The 12,665-nt window shown below is 43.5% G+C and overlaps 1 protein-coding gene and 1 long non-coding RNA gene across 3 annotated transcripts in view; one reads left to right on the top strand and one right to left on the bottom strand.

The window, feature by feature from the left end:
* Positions 1-12,665, bottom strand: part of LOC135898770 (uncharacterized) — a 114,619-nt gene that overhangs the window by 28,918 nt on the left and 73,036 nt on the right. The window lies entirely within an intron of this gene.
* Positions 1-12,665, top strand: part of sff (sugar-free frosting) — a 139,425-nt gene that overhangs the window by 79,190 nt on the left and 47,570 nt on the right. For both annotated transcript variants that reach the window (XM_065427912.2, XM_065427911.1), the window contains exons 2-7: positions 917-1,011; positions 1,158-1,243; positions 4,572-4,712; positions 7,060-7,210; positions 8,700-8,768; positions 11,125-11,271. In XM_065427912.2, the coding sequence (XP_065283984.1) occupies positions 917-1,011; positions 1,158-1,243; positions 4,572-4,712; positions 7,060-7,210; positions 8,700-8,768; positions 11,125-11,271 (689 nt within the window). The remainder of the gene's footprint in view (positions 1-916; positions 1,012-1,157; positions 1,244-4,571; positions 4,713-7,059; positions 7,211-8,699; positions 8,769-11,124; positions 11,272-12,665) is intronic.

Below are 12,665 nucleotides of genomic sequence, written 5' to 3'. Positions count from 1 at the left end.
TGAAATATGCACAAAACACTTCGCTATACGACTAACATATTGGTTACTTAAACTTCAAGCTTAGTGATGAAGTAAGGAAATTTAACATCTTCGCGAATTACTTCCTCCGAAAACTTTCGCAATCATGTATACATCGGACACACATGCAAGGGGAATCAATTTCAATCATTCTACTTACTTTTCTTTAATAAAAACGCGAGATGTAAAGTCAACTTAAAGCATATACTGCAAAATTTTGCATGCGGCAAATTATCTGTACAGCAATATATCTATGCCGTGGGGACGATCTGAATGCTCAAGATCAGCTATCACAAAAAGGAAAATCCTTACTCTTTCTAAACGGCGTAAGTTTAGCACTTATTTGGCCACTTTAACTTCTTTTCCTTTTCCAATGATTGAGACGTTGAGCTCGACGTTCTTTGGGTGAACATTACTTCTGACATGGTTAAACTGGCTAAACTTCAGACCATTGAATGAGACAAAGATTTTTGGACTATTGCCCATGCGTCGCAGGCTCAGGAAGCGACGCGGGCATTACTACAGTTTATGAAATTGAACGAACTAAGTGACCGATTGTAGGTGTGATTGACAGCCCCATGTGTTCGCACTGCTAGTGCCTCCCTCCCTCCCGTTTCTTTCTTTTCATCCCTTAACTCCCTTCTGCTGAATAGGGTACCAAACCGATTGCGCGTCTGGTTGACCTACCTAACTTATGTTTCTCTCCCTCTCTTTCTCTTCATCCTAGTCCTTCTACACTTTTTTTTTGTACTTAAGAAACTTCTTTGACGTGTTTGCCAGTTTAACCCGTTTTCACCCAACAAGATGACTTATTTAAACGATGTTTACCAGTACTTTCTCCCAGAGAAAAAGAGAGAGAAAAGTGTACGATGAAGCGTTTCTTCTTTTGTCTATGCAGGGCTCGTGAAAATGGGGATCCACTGCGTGGCGGGCCGCAAAGTTGCCGTCAAGATCATCAATCGGGAAAAACTTAGCGAATCTGTTCTTCAAAAGGTATGGAACTCTGTAATATGGGCCTTTTGTGCTCAACGAATTACCGCTTTTTTTCTAGAAGTTGCCGTGCACGCTCCACCGTGAGTGTGACAGAAGTATGAGCTCTCCTTAACGGTTTTCTTTTTCTTCTTTTTTTTAATTTCCAGGTTGAAAGAGAAATAGCTATTATGAAACTGATCGAGCACCCACACGTGCTTGGCCTCTACGATGTTTACGAAAACAAAAAATACTTGTAAGTACCATCTTATCCTAACGTGAAGAGCTTTCTTCCACTTCATTCTCAATACATCTACAAACATGAGTTCTGAATGTCATTAATCTGACCTCTTAGCTTCGATTCATTACTGTGTATTCGTCTATTCCTTATATCTATTTCGAAAGAGCAAAATGGCATCCAAAATAAATGACTGAAATGGGCCTAGAAACTTTGCTCTGCATTCCTCCTTTCTTTTTTTAGTTTGCTTGAGTAAGCAGTTTAAATGTCAAGCAGTACTTATCTCTATGGTGGAAGCAAAAGAAAGACAACAGAATTGAAAAAAATTGAATTTACTTGCGCGCCTTAATATCCGTTAGGTAGAACGAGTTTAATATGGCGTCTGGGACTGACTAGCTTTAAAAGTGAAAGTGTTATCCTCCTGAAGTAAAACAGAATCATGTGATAGGATAAGTATGTCAGGGTAAGCACAATAAAATGCGACATATTAATGGTAGTATGACGATTGAATATGAACGTTCTTTGCTTCCTTTTGCTGCTGTAGGACTTCCCTCATTTACGGTAAAATCGATACTTAGAATATGAGTTATCTGTTTCACCAGCTTCAAACTTCTCGTAACTGTGTACGAAAAAAAACAAGGAAGAGCCCGCAGTGTTATGCCAGCCCCCACCCCCACCCCTCTTACACACGCACACCCTTAAGTCTTAGGTGTAACAGTAGTAATAGTAGCAACTGTAGCGGTTAGCAGTAGTATTATTATCCACGTAATGCGTTATTAGTAATATTATCCACGTCATCGGCGTATATGAATTCACGGCGGTGAGAAACTTGACCAACGCAAATAGTGCTCCCGTGTGTGTATGCGGCGTAAACCGACATCAAACCGACACTTGATTACATCTAAACGTATAGCTGAATGCGAATTTCGTCCCTGCGACAGGGAAGTAAAAAAAAAAACGCGTAAAATATTTGCAAAATCTATTATTTTGTTCGCAATATCCTTCGCTCCACGAATGAGAAAGAAGTCGGAAATGAAACTTGAAAATTGAAATCACTGTCTCGCCATAGCCAAACAATAGAGCGATTCTACAATTTCATGGCGCGGAATTGCTGCGCCGCGTGATCAAAGCGAGGAGGTCAAATTTCATACTTCCTCGGAAACCGGAAACTAATCGCCCCTCCAGCAGCTTTTACGCACCATCAGTTTTCCTGGCGTACGTTTAACGTATTGCACAGGCAGACCCAACTGGAGGTAATTACAAAAAGGTACGGTCAAGGGATGTGCTTGTAGAAAATCTGAGGAGAGTCGTATAAAGGAGACCTGGATGTTGGGCAAGTCGATTGTCGTAGCAGAACAGAGGACAACTTTACGCATGGCTGAGCTCTGAAGAGCACGCGGTACTGCCGCCAGCAACAGTGTTGTATCTTTCACCCGCGACGCGTAGAACCGGCAGGACCCGGTATCAAAGGCACCCGGCGGAGGGGCTTCACGGCCGAGCAAGCCGCACCTCCATAACTAGGAGGCGCGCTTTGGTTCGCTTCGTTATCTGCTGCATCGATGCCGGACCAGACGCGGTCCTTCCGGGCGTGAAACTGTTCCCGGTGCTACGACGCAGCCAAGGCACGGTTTCGTATACGAGCCGTAGCGTGGCAGACGGCACCGGCCCGAAATTGAACTACGCGGTGACAGCTTTCCTTCGCGAAAGAAAAGGGCGAAACAGAATGTCGGGGCGCTCAGTAAGCCGTAGTAGAGTTATGAAACAACGCAGCCCGTCAGCTTATTGTCGGCGGAAAATGCAGCCTGACGAAAGCAGGAACGTGTGTTGTTGACTATTTTTGCTTCCGCGTTGCCTTTGCATGGTTGGTCCTGGTACGTTTCAGGGGGGAAGCTTAACGGCAAGAAAAAGAAAAAAAGAAAGAAACGAAAAGCTGATATTTGGGTCCTATGAACGTAAGCACCAGAGCGTCGCATATTGCATGCTACAATTTCCTCGCGGTGGCGTAATTCAGGGATAGCGTTAACAAATGACTTTCGCTCACAAGGGCAGTTTATGGTCAGTTGACAGCGGATCAAAATTTGCTTGAGGGGCCAGTTGACATTGCACTGCATACATACTTTTGCAAACCGGCAGAGTGAGAGAAAAGCGTGCAGTGAAGTACAACTACACTTGGAACTTCATTACGTATGCCTGCATCCTTTACGGCTTCGCTTTCTATCCTTCTTTTTTTCCCTTTGTTAAAGCTATGCTGCGCAACTCAGTTTTCAATGCCTGCCGTTTGGCCAGTCGGGGTCAACAGCGATGCCTGCGCTTGGCCTCTGAGAGAGAGAGAGAGAAAATAAGAAAAAGGAAGGCAGGGAGGAGGTTAACGAGGCTGTGCCACACTTGCTATGCGGGAAGAAAAAGGAAAGGAGAAGGAAACTGATAAGGAATGTGCGCACACACATAACGATCGACGCTTTCCAGGCAATGGTTACAAGCACTTTATGAGTAACAGGAGTGCAAGTATTACCATATCACGTTGCCGTTCTTGTTACTCCTTACTCAGGCCTCCTGGAGTCACATCCACAGAATTCCTCTCACGTTGATTTTTGCTAATTATGCATCCCGGCAAGAGAACCTTAGGCGACGTTAACGGATCGCGAAGTGCGTTCATGTTAGATAAATTCCCCAAATCGGTCCCCTGCTTGTACTTTACACTTCAGAGGGCGCTTTTGACGCCGGTGTATCCGTCTGCCCGGCTGTCGCACGCGTTAAATGGACACATGATTATACGTGCTCTCTTACGGAAGCACAGCAAAATATGTCATCTGCAAACTGTGTCACCTCGATCTCAGCTGGTAATTTAATCATAGATCAAGCCTTTATTGTCGTCCCTTTCAACAGAACCCCGCTCACCGCAAAAGAAAATGAAAAAAAAGAAGAAAAAAAATGAAAAGAAACACAAGGAAATGTCACCACAACATTAGCTCACAAGTGTTCGCGCTTGTACTAAGCGTCCACCTCCGTCTGCTCAGGTTTAGTTTGTAACGAGCACGCAAGCGGTGAGCACACCGTAGGTGTTGGCGCTAGAATATAGGAAAGTGTTCCAGGACACACGACCGACGCTAGTATCCACATCTCCACATCCGTGGTTTGCTTTTGTTGCAGCGAATTTGGCCGCGGTCACCTTCCCAAGGACCTCCACACACTTTGCTGCCTCTGCGCATGAACACAATCCACGCATTTGTTTTTTACTTACGATTTCAGACTTCGTTATTGTTTCAATTGAGGTGCAAAGAAAGACATAAATATTTTAGCACATTTTGGAGGTTTATGTCTTACTCCTAATCTGCCGTTTTCCTAGGTACCTCATACTGGAACACGTGTCTGGTGGGGAACTATTTGACTACCTGGTCAAGAAGGGCCGCCTGACGCCAAAAGAAGCTCGGAGGTTTTTTCGACAAATAATCTCTGCGCTAGATTTCTGCCACAGCCATTCGATATGGTGAGTAGCTCGATGATATCTGAGCGTCGGTTAGCACGAGTGTGTGAACACCTGAATTTCGACGTTGGAAAACTTCATGCGAGGACATGAAGCTCAACGCAGCAAGATCAATAACAAATTAATAAGCAACTATACTGCAGTGTGACGCGGACGTAATCGACTGAATATAACATAGGTAAACGAGAAACGTAGGAAATGTAGTGTACGTTGTTTTTAAAATTGTGATGCAGATTATTTTATAAGGCTTTAAATACATCTCGGCGAGCTCCTTTCCTTTTTTCTTTACTGTTTTCATTGCATCTATGCCACAGCTCATTGCCTGGAGTAATCACGCGCTCGCAATGATATAACTATAATTTATTTATTTTTCTAACTGCGGCAGCTTAACATACCACGAAACAAAATAGTTATATTAGCTGTAATGTTCTGAAATAGCAGAGTGATCAATATTATCTTGAAACAGACACAAACGGGACGGACGAGTGGCAATGCCATCGTGACGTATCCTCTATGGGTCCACGTGACGTCAAATGCATCTTAAAAATTTTTTGTAGCCTCTGTTGGAGGCTAAATTTTATCAAAAAAAATTATATTCAATTGAGAAATGGGCAATGGCTCTACGTCGAAACTTTTCTATCCGTTACCGCACACAAAAGAGGCCAAGTGTTCAAAAATAATGTGAAATCTGTGAAATCACACCGAGATAGCCGTCGCCTTGGTTCGTACAAGAAATCCAAAAGAAGGGAAGCTCCGCTACTGCTTGGTCTATGTTTCCGGGGCCAATAATCACTCTTCATTCGCTGAAAATCTAAAGTCATTAAAAAAAAATTTACCGACAATTACAGTACTCCCTGAAGCGAAATTTTAATGCACTTCTATACATGTTTTCATTTCGCGATATGCTGAGGCAAAGAATTTTAAAGATACATGTAGCAGTGTTGGCAATCGTCGAAACTCTGATCTGCGGGTCAAGCGCGTCGGCTTTTATACATGACTCGTCGAAGGTACCGGTATAATCGCTGGTGCCGCTTGGCTTCCAGAAAGTATTACACGATTTGCGTCGCGCATGCAATCAGATTAAAAAAATCGCAAACCATGACAATCGAAACAAGCGCGAGCGAGACCAAACCAAGCAAACCAGACAAGCGCGAGCGGTAGCCGACATGAACAGACGATAGTACGAAACGAGCGGTCCGGCTGAGACCAGCTACGAGTACGCATCGAGCGGTTCGGCGTTTTAGCATGACACCAGTTTCGCGCGTGCACGTCACCGAAGGGGCCGATCTCATTGGTCTCCACCGTTAGCGCCTCGCGTTTTTCAACTGCTGCTTCGCGTTCGCTCTTTCATTTTTCGCTGTGCTCGTTCTCCTGGTTACGACGCCGCTCGCCGCAGGACTGGGTCATTAAGAGGTGCGCTCTAAAAATTGTCTGCCAGACTGAATGGGTTGGATGTTTGTCTTTTGTGTTCGTGAAAATTGTAATATGTCTAGTGTTCGAAGCTCAGCACGAAACTTTGAATACACGCACTATTGTCACGTTATGGTGACGTTGAAAAACACAGTAGAAAAAACTGCGAATCACGAAACTAACTCTTTAGTGGTCGAACCTGTGACTACAAGAACAAGTGACACTCAAAGCACTACGATGGCGGCGAGCACAGTCGGCGGTCATCGGAAAATATGATCCGCGGGTCAAGCGCTCCGGCTATTATACACCACTCGTCGAAGGCTCCAGCGTAATCGCTGGTGCCCGCCTGCCTCACAGAAAGTACTACACAATTCATGTCGCGCATACAATCTGATTACACAAGGTTCGGTGAGAACATACGCAACACATAGAATCAACGATAACATTTGAGTAAGTTCCAATTATACAGGCGTGTCTTGCGCTGAGCGATAACCTCAAGTTCTTAGCGGGTGAAATGCAGTCACCGAGAAAAGCATAGATAAGTACACGTATCACTATTACATAATTTTCGTTTACTGACACAAGCAACTATTCCTATGGAATAGAAGCTTTGAATAACGCGCTCACTCTTGCCTTATTTTCCGATCACACTGTGTAGCCCGATTCAAACCAATGTGTGTGGAACGACGCTGTAGCCAGCCTGTTCCCACAAAGATGAACAAGTGCACACTGTGCTGCGAGTTCATCGTTTGTTTTGCTATTAGAGGGTAACACTTCACTTCCTTTGGAAGCATACTTAAATGCGTCATTCATAATGAATCCAGTGTTTTGTCCCACAAGCCTAGCATTCAGTAACAAGTCGTTCATCAAGATGAGCCTTAGCGCTTCATCTGAGCATTTTTGAAGCTCCCGACTCTATATGCCACCTGTCCTATTTCAGCCACAGGGACCTCAAACCGGAGAATCTATTATTGGATGAGAAAAACAACATTAGGATAGCGGATTTTGGCATGGCTTCCCTACAAATGGAAGGGTCGATGCTGGAGACGTCCTGCGGGTCACCTCACTACGCCTGTCCAGAAGTCATACGGGTGAGTACTTGCAGCAGATTTTGGAGCGGCATGGTACACATGTATGCATTCGGTCACGTGGGGAACAACAATATAATGTTCTTCACGGGTAAACCTCCAGGTTATTACATCAGGCTTATATGCACATGATTATGTTGTTCAAGCTTTGATATCTCTCTGGTTTTAAGTCCTCTTGAGAATTCCTTCCGCAAAAACATGCTGTTGCAGCTGGAAAAAAAAATAAATGACAAACAAAAGTGAAAAATAAAAGACGAGTTATATGCAAATACCTCCTCAGTACCATGCGAGTACTTCATCAGTGATTGTCTCAGCACCTTCTCCGGAACAGGTTAATAAACCGTCTCCCTCTGAAAAAAGGTATATAAATACCCATCCGTTAAATGTATACTTGTTTCTTTTATTCCGATATTTATTTGGAACGATTTCTTACGCAGTTAATTTTCAGTTCTGTTTGGCGCAGTCGAATACGACAGGGCCTAACCAAAACATCGACGTGGCACATGATTACAGCAGTGCAATTTAGACTTCAGAACTGGGATCAGGCAGAAAATACCATGACCGAAGATCTTGTTTTGGTGGAAGGGGAGACTGCAATGTTTTAATTACTGGCAGAATGTTGCATGTACCAGGAAAATGTACTTGAATGCGTAATGTCGTTTACCAGTTATCCGGTAGGTTTTACGTTCACGTAATTAGGCGTCACCCGTCATATTAAAGACAACAGCGCCTTTAGTACTAAACATTACAGTAATAATGCATCACGCAACCTCATTAGTGTCACCGTAGCACCGTGCGAAGCAGGACAAAGGACACAAAAGAGCGCTTCGCGCTCCACCACACATCGTCATGCAAAATCAACTTTCTCAAACCATCACCCTTCTATTTAGTGCACGTCAGAACTATTTGTTTTATTTTTCCCACTCAAACTTCCATAAATAACAGCGAACCTCCTCCGGAACAGTGAAAAAAGCTCTACCGCAAGCCATGTGATGAAGAAAAATTCATGAAAGGGATGGCTTCATTGAACTATAGCTTTTCGTGGCAGCCGCATGCTACACTTAGGTGGACTCTTACTGTCGTTTATTTTTTAATCCTGCAGGTGCACTTCTCTCTTCTCATCAGTAATGAAGAAGCACAGTAGTACAACTCCAAACAGCAAAATACGGATGAGTCTATTGTTTTCTAAAGTCATTATTGCGATAGCTACCGGATCCCCCAATATCCAAATCTCCTATCTGGAATTTGATCGTTGGATGTAAGGATATGAGTGTTCTATGTTGTTGCAATGGTGCCGTGCCAAGATTAATGCAGATGCGCGAAAACTTTTGAATTATTAGTCTTGCTGATGTCATCGGTCGGTGGAATTATACTATACAAGTAAAGGCAGCATTTAAATAAAGAACATGGAAAATCACAGGGAAGATCTTCACGTTATTGTTATCTTTTGCGGGACTTAATAATTATTGGTTTTGCTCTCCTTCATCTCCAGGGTGAAAAGTACGATGGCCGAAGAGCGGACGTGTGGAGTTGCGGGGTTATTCTTTATGCTTTACTTGTGGTGAGTAATATTACTGATAGAGTCCGAATTTTGTGCTCATCGAATAGACGAAGTTAACAGATTTATCTTACGAAGACAATATTTCAGAACTGACGAGCTGAGGTTGCGGAATAGACAAATTACGTATCATTCAATAGTACCCTAGAACAAGTCACATGCTGCGTACATAACCTCCCCAAACTGCTAATCTGCGAAGCCTGATACTTTTGTTTTAGTGCACCGCGGTAATATCATGCCGATTTAGGCAATTGAGATGTTTGATGAGAGTTACACCCAGTGACTCAAGGTATTGGGGGGGGGGGGGCGGGGGGGAGGGGGGGGTCTTGTGGCACTTCATGGATTCACTGCCACGCGTAAAATGCCTTTAATATTATAGGGGCCCCACCGGAACAACTATGCATGGCGTCTGTGCCGGACCGACTGGTACTATATCATTGGTTTTTCTAAGACATGTCCAATGTGGTCCGGTCGTGTGTCCTTTCGTCTTCTTTTCTTTATTTTTCTTTCTTTTTTCTCTTTTTGAGAGAGATTGGGAGAGGACCACTGTAACTCACCGCATCGTTCAACTGGTTCATAGGAGGGCGATGGCATTTGACCAACTCACAGGAGGCTTCGAAGATGCCACAAACCAAGCACCAGCTGCAAAACGCATTGCGCGATGTAACTTAGTGGTTAGCGTTTTGGACTCAATTCGACACCCCTTGGCACCGGTGCGCAAAAATGGTTTGTCTATACAGTCAGAATTCCTGAAGAATCGACACCCGGAGCCACGATATAACAGGGTAATGGCTATCTACAATAAAAAAAAACTTTGCAGATGTGTGCCAATTAGAGCAACTCGTACATAGAAGGCAGCGAAGCTCTATACGGAAGTTCTCAGACCCTTCAGAAGTCCCGTATGTTTGTTTTGCTACTGCACCAATTTAGTCCAATACGTGGCAAAGTTTTTCGAAGTCCTGGGGAGTTCCATAAGGAAAACCATTGGGGTAGTCCTTTTAACGACTTCGCTGTAATATTCAAAGGGCAAAAGATATTGGCAATCGCGAAGAAACGAAACATCATCTAACAGCGATGTTTTAAAGTGCTCAGTACGCGTCTAGCTCTAGCTGGGTGAGCTGGTTACGCGTGATTGTTTGTAACAAAAGCGAACACTTCAGCAAAACGTGATTCGAGACAAGGTTAGATTAGATTAAAAACGCGATTAGAGACAAACGCGCCAAATGACAAGGTTTTTACAACTTGCAGTAGAAAAACTTCGTGCGTTCGAATTCTGTGGCTGCAAGCTAGTAAAAACGTTTTTTGTGACAATATTTAGGTATACAAGTACCTTTGTCTTCATACCCTAATGGAAAGCAAGCTCGAGCATGGCATTGACTTCAATCTGTGAGCCATGGCTGATAAAACACAGCGGCCTGCAGACCAATGTAGTACATGCAGCATCGTTGTCTTCGATGTGTTTATCTTGTTTTAGATCTATGTCTCACGTGCACAATGCACACGGACATGTACGTTGGACATATGACTAACTATGTGTATAAAGTGATGCACCAACTATAAACCAAAATGAAATAAGCGCCGCTATCTTGGCAGGTTGTATTCAGTATCGCGACTATGCCATTTGCTCACAGTGTTAAGGTTCCGCTTGCATACAACAAAACTGTAGTGTAAATGTATTCGACGTCGCACTAGGGAGGAACGAAGATACTAACGCACGCAGTAGGGAAAGAACGAAATCGAAATGGCGGTGTTAGAAAGGGTGTTAAAGATCGTAACACCAAAGAATAAAACAATAAATTATTTTTACACGTCGATTTTAGATGCAAAGTATAGAAAAGCTGCTTCTAAAAGACATGATAAATATTTTGAACTGGCATAAACTGCGAAAAAGCGAGCGGCTATGATCACGCCAAAAGAGAATGGAGCTGAGGAAAGCACAGAAGAAGTTAACTGCTAGTTTTGGTGAAATGTATAATCAACTATGAAACATGATTAAATATGCAGAAAGAAAAGAAAGGAAAAGAACGATAAGATATATGCAAAAAAGTAAAGGCACCCTGCTGCCGGTCGGCACCAAAAATATAAACGTGTCTGAGTTGCTGGCTTCCTGTATGTATAATCGAAGCTCTTACTTTAAAGAAATTACGCATTTGCATAGGTTTCTTTCTTTTAGCCGTAGTGTCAAATAGATCTGGTTGTAATTTGCAAACAGCGAAGGCGTGAAGTGTAGGTCGGAAGTTGAGCCTGAAATTTTGCACCTCAGGGCTTTTACGTAATGACGATGACAGGTGTCGCCTCCGTTTTCAGACGAAATAAAGGCGTGCGTGCAGAGTATCTGATGCTCGGACGATCTTCGCAGGGTGCCTTACCATTTGACGACGACAATTTGCGCCAGCTGCTGGAGAAGGTGAAGCGGGGCGTGTTTCACATTCCGCACTTCGTTCCGCCCGAATGCCAAGACCTGCTGCGGGGCATGATCGAGGTGAACCCCGAGAAGAGGCTTACGGTGAGTACGCGGGCCTGGCTACAGAAAGTGATCATGCCTCACGCATGCGCTCCCCCAAGAACACACTTTCCAAGAGTCCGCATTGCGCTCGTTGACAAGAGTCACGTTACATAACTATTATGTAAACAAGAAAGAGGTTCGCAGCAGGATGGAGACTTGAAGATGGAGATGTAGTCCTCCTTCAATGGTGTCACCGGCAACTCTTTTTCGCATGATAGTAACAGCAATAATAGAAATATTGTAAGATAGGAAGAAACAATGTCGCTGTTCAAGAAACAACAACGCCTTCTTGCATACAGTTCGTAATAACGACATATAAAAGGCGAGGACAAGTTTAACCACACTATATGGTGTCTTCGTCAGCGGCCCGAAGACAAGTTCCTTTGCTGAAATGTTGGCTCTCTTGTTCAACCAGTGTGCATCGCATAAAGGTCACATGCAAAGCCCTACCACCTCTCATCCCATTTCTCAAGCTTTTTTTTTTTTCTGTGAATTGTCTAGCTTAACATATATTTTCAAGTCTCTATATTATTACCAGTCCTGTACTGTGATGTTTAATTTGTCGCGTATGCCAGGCACGTAGTGTCATTCTTACGCCATTTACAATAGTATCGCCGGCCTTTTGCGGTGCGCCACGCATCGTAATTTTGAGTGCATGACGACATCGAACAGGCCGCACATTTCGTGACAGCTGTGAGATATTATGCAATAGAAATTTTGCTACACACGCGCCATTTTGTACCAGTCGGGTAATTGCTGCAACAGCTTAGAATTGCATAAGTTTATCATGTTGTTTTCGAGTAAGTTACCATGTATCTTATCATCCTCTCTTATCGTAACGATGGGCAGGGCTCAATAGGTTTTTTTAAGCTTCTACAGCTCACTTAATAATAGGGGATAAGATCATGGTGATGGCGCTGAAGTACAATAATTGTTCAGGAAGTATATTCTAAGGTCATTCTAGAAGCCATGTCAGGAAAATAACCTGTTTTATCCTGGATAACATATTTAGCACCAATGGACAAAAAGAGAAGTGAGGTGGTGACAGCACAATCTGCTAACATCAGCAATTTATTCACAGAATGAACACATATGCGGCTGCGCTCTTTTGTTTGATGGTTGTGTGATTTTGGCCACACATAGAGATAAAGATGTGCGCCAAATTATTGGCGCGCATGATATATTATCGCAGTGGTCAAAGCTGTGTAAGCACTCTTTCTATCGAACTGTTAGATTAAAAAACGGTCTCCTTGCCAAGCTCAGTTTGACGTATTGATCAGGTGTGCAGCTACTGTGCATGATGTATAACGGTGGTTCTTTCTGCGAATATGGTGTTAAAGCTAGCGCATTGTGTTGTCAGCGTCTCCCTTCTGTCCTCGTCCGCTGGCGCTAAA

The sequence above is a fragment of the Dermacentor albipictus genome, chromosome 3 (assembly GCF_038994185.2).
Source record: "Dermacentor albipictus isolate Rhodes 1998 colony chromosome 3, USDA_Dalb.pri_finalv2, whole genome shotgun sequence".
Lineage (NCBI taxonomy): Eukaryota > Metazoa > Arthropoda > Arachnida > Ixodida > Ixodidae > Dermacentor > Dermacentor albipictus.
Note: the sequence above shows the minus strand (reverse complement) of the source record. Positions and strands in the feature narration are given on the sequence as shown.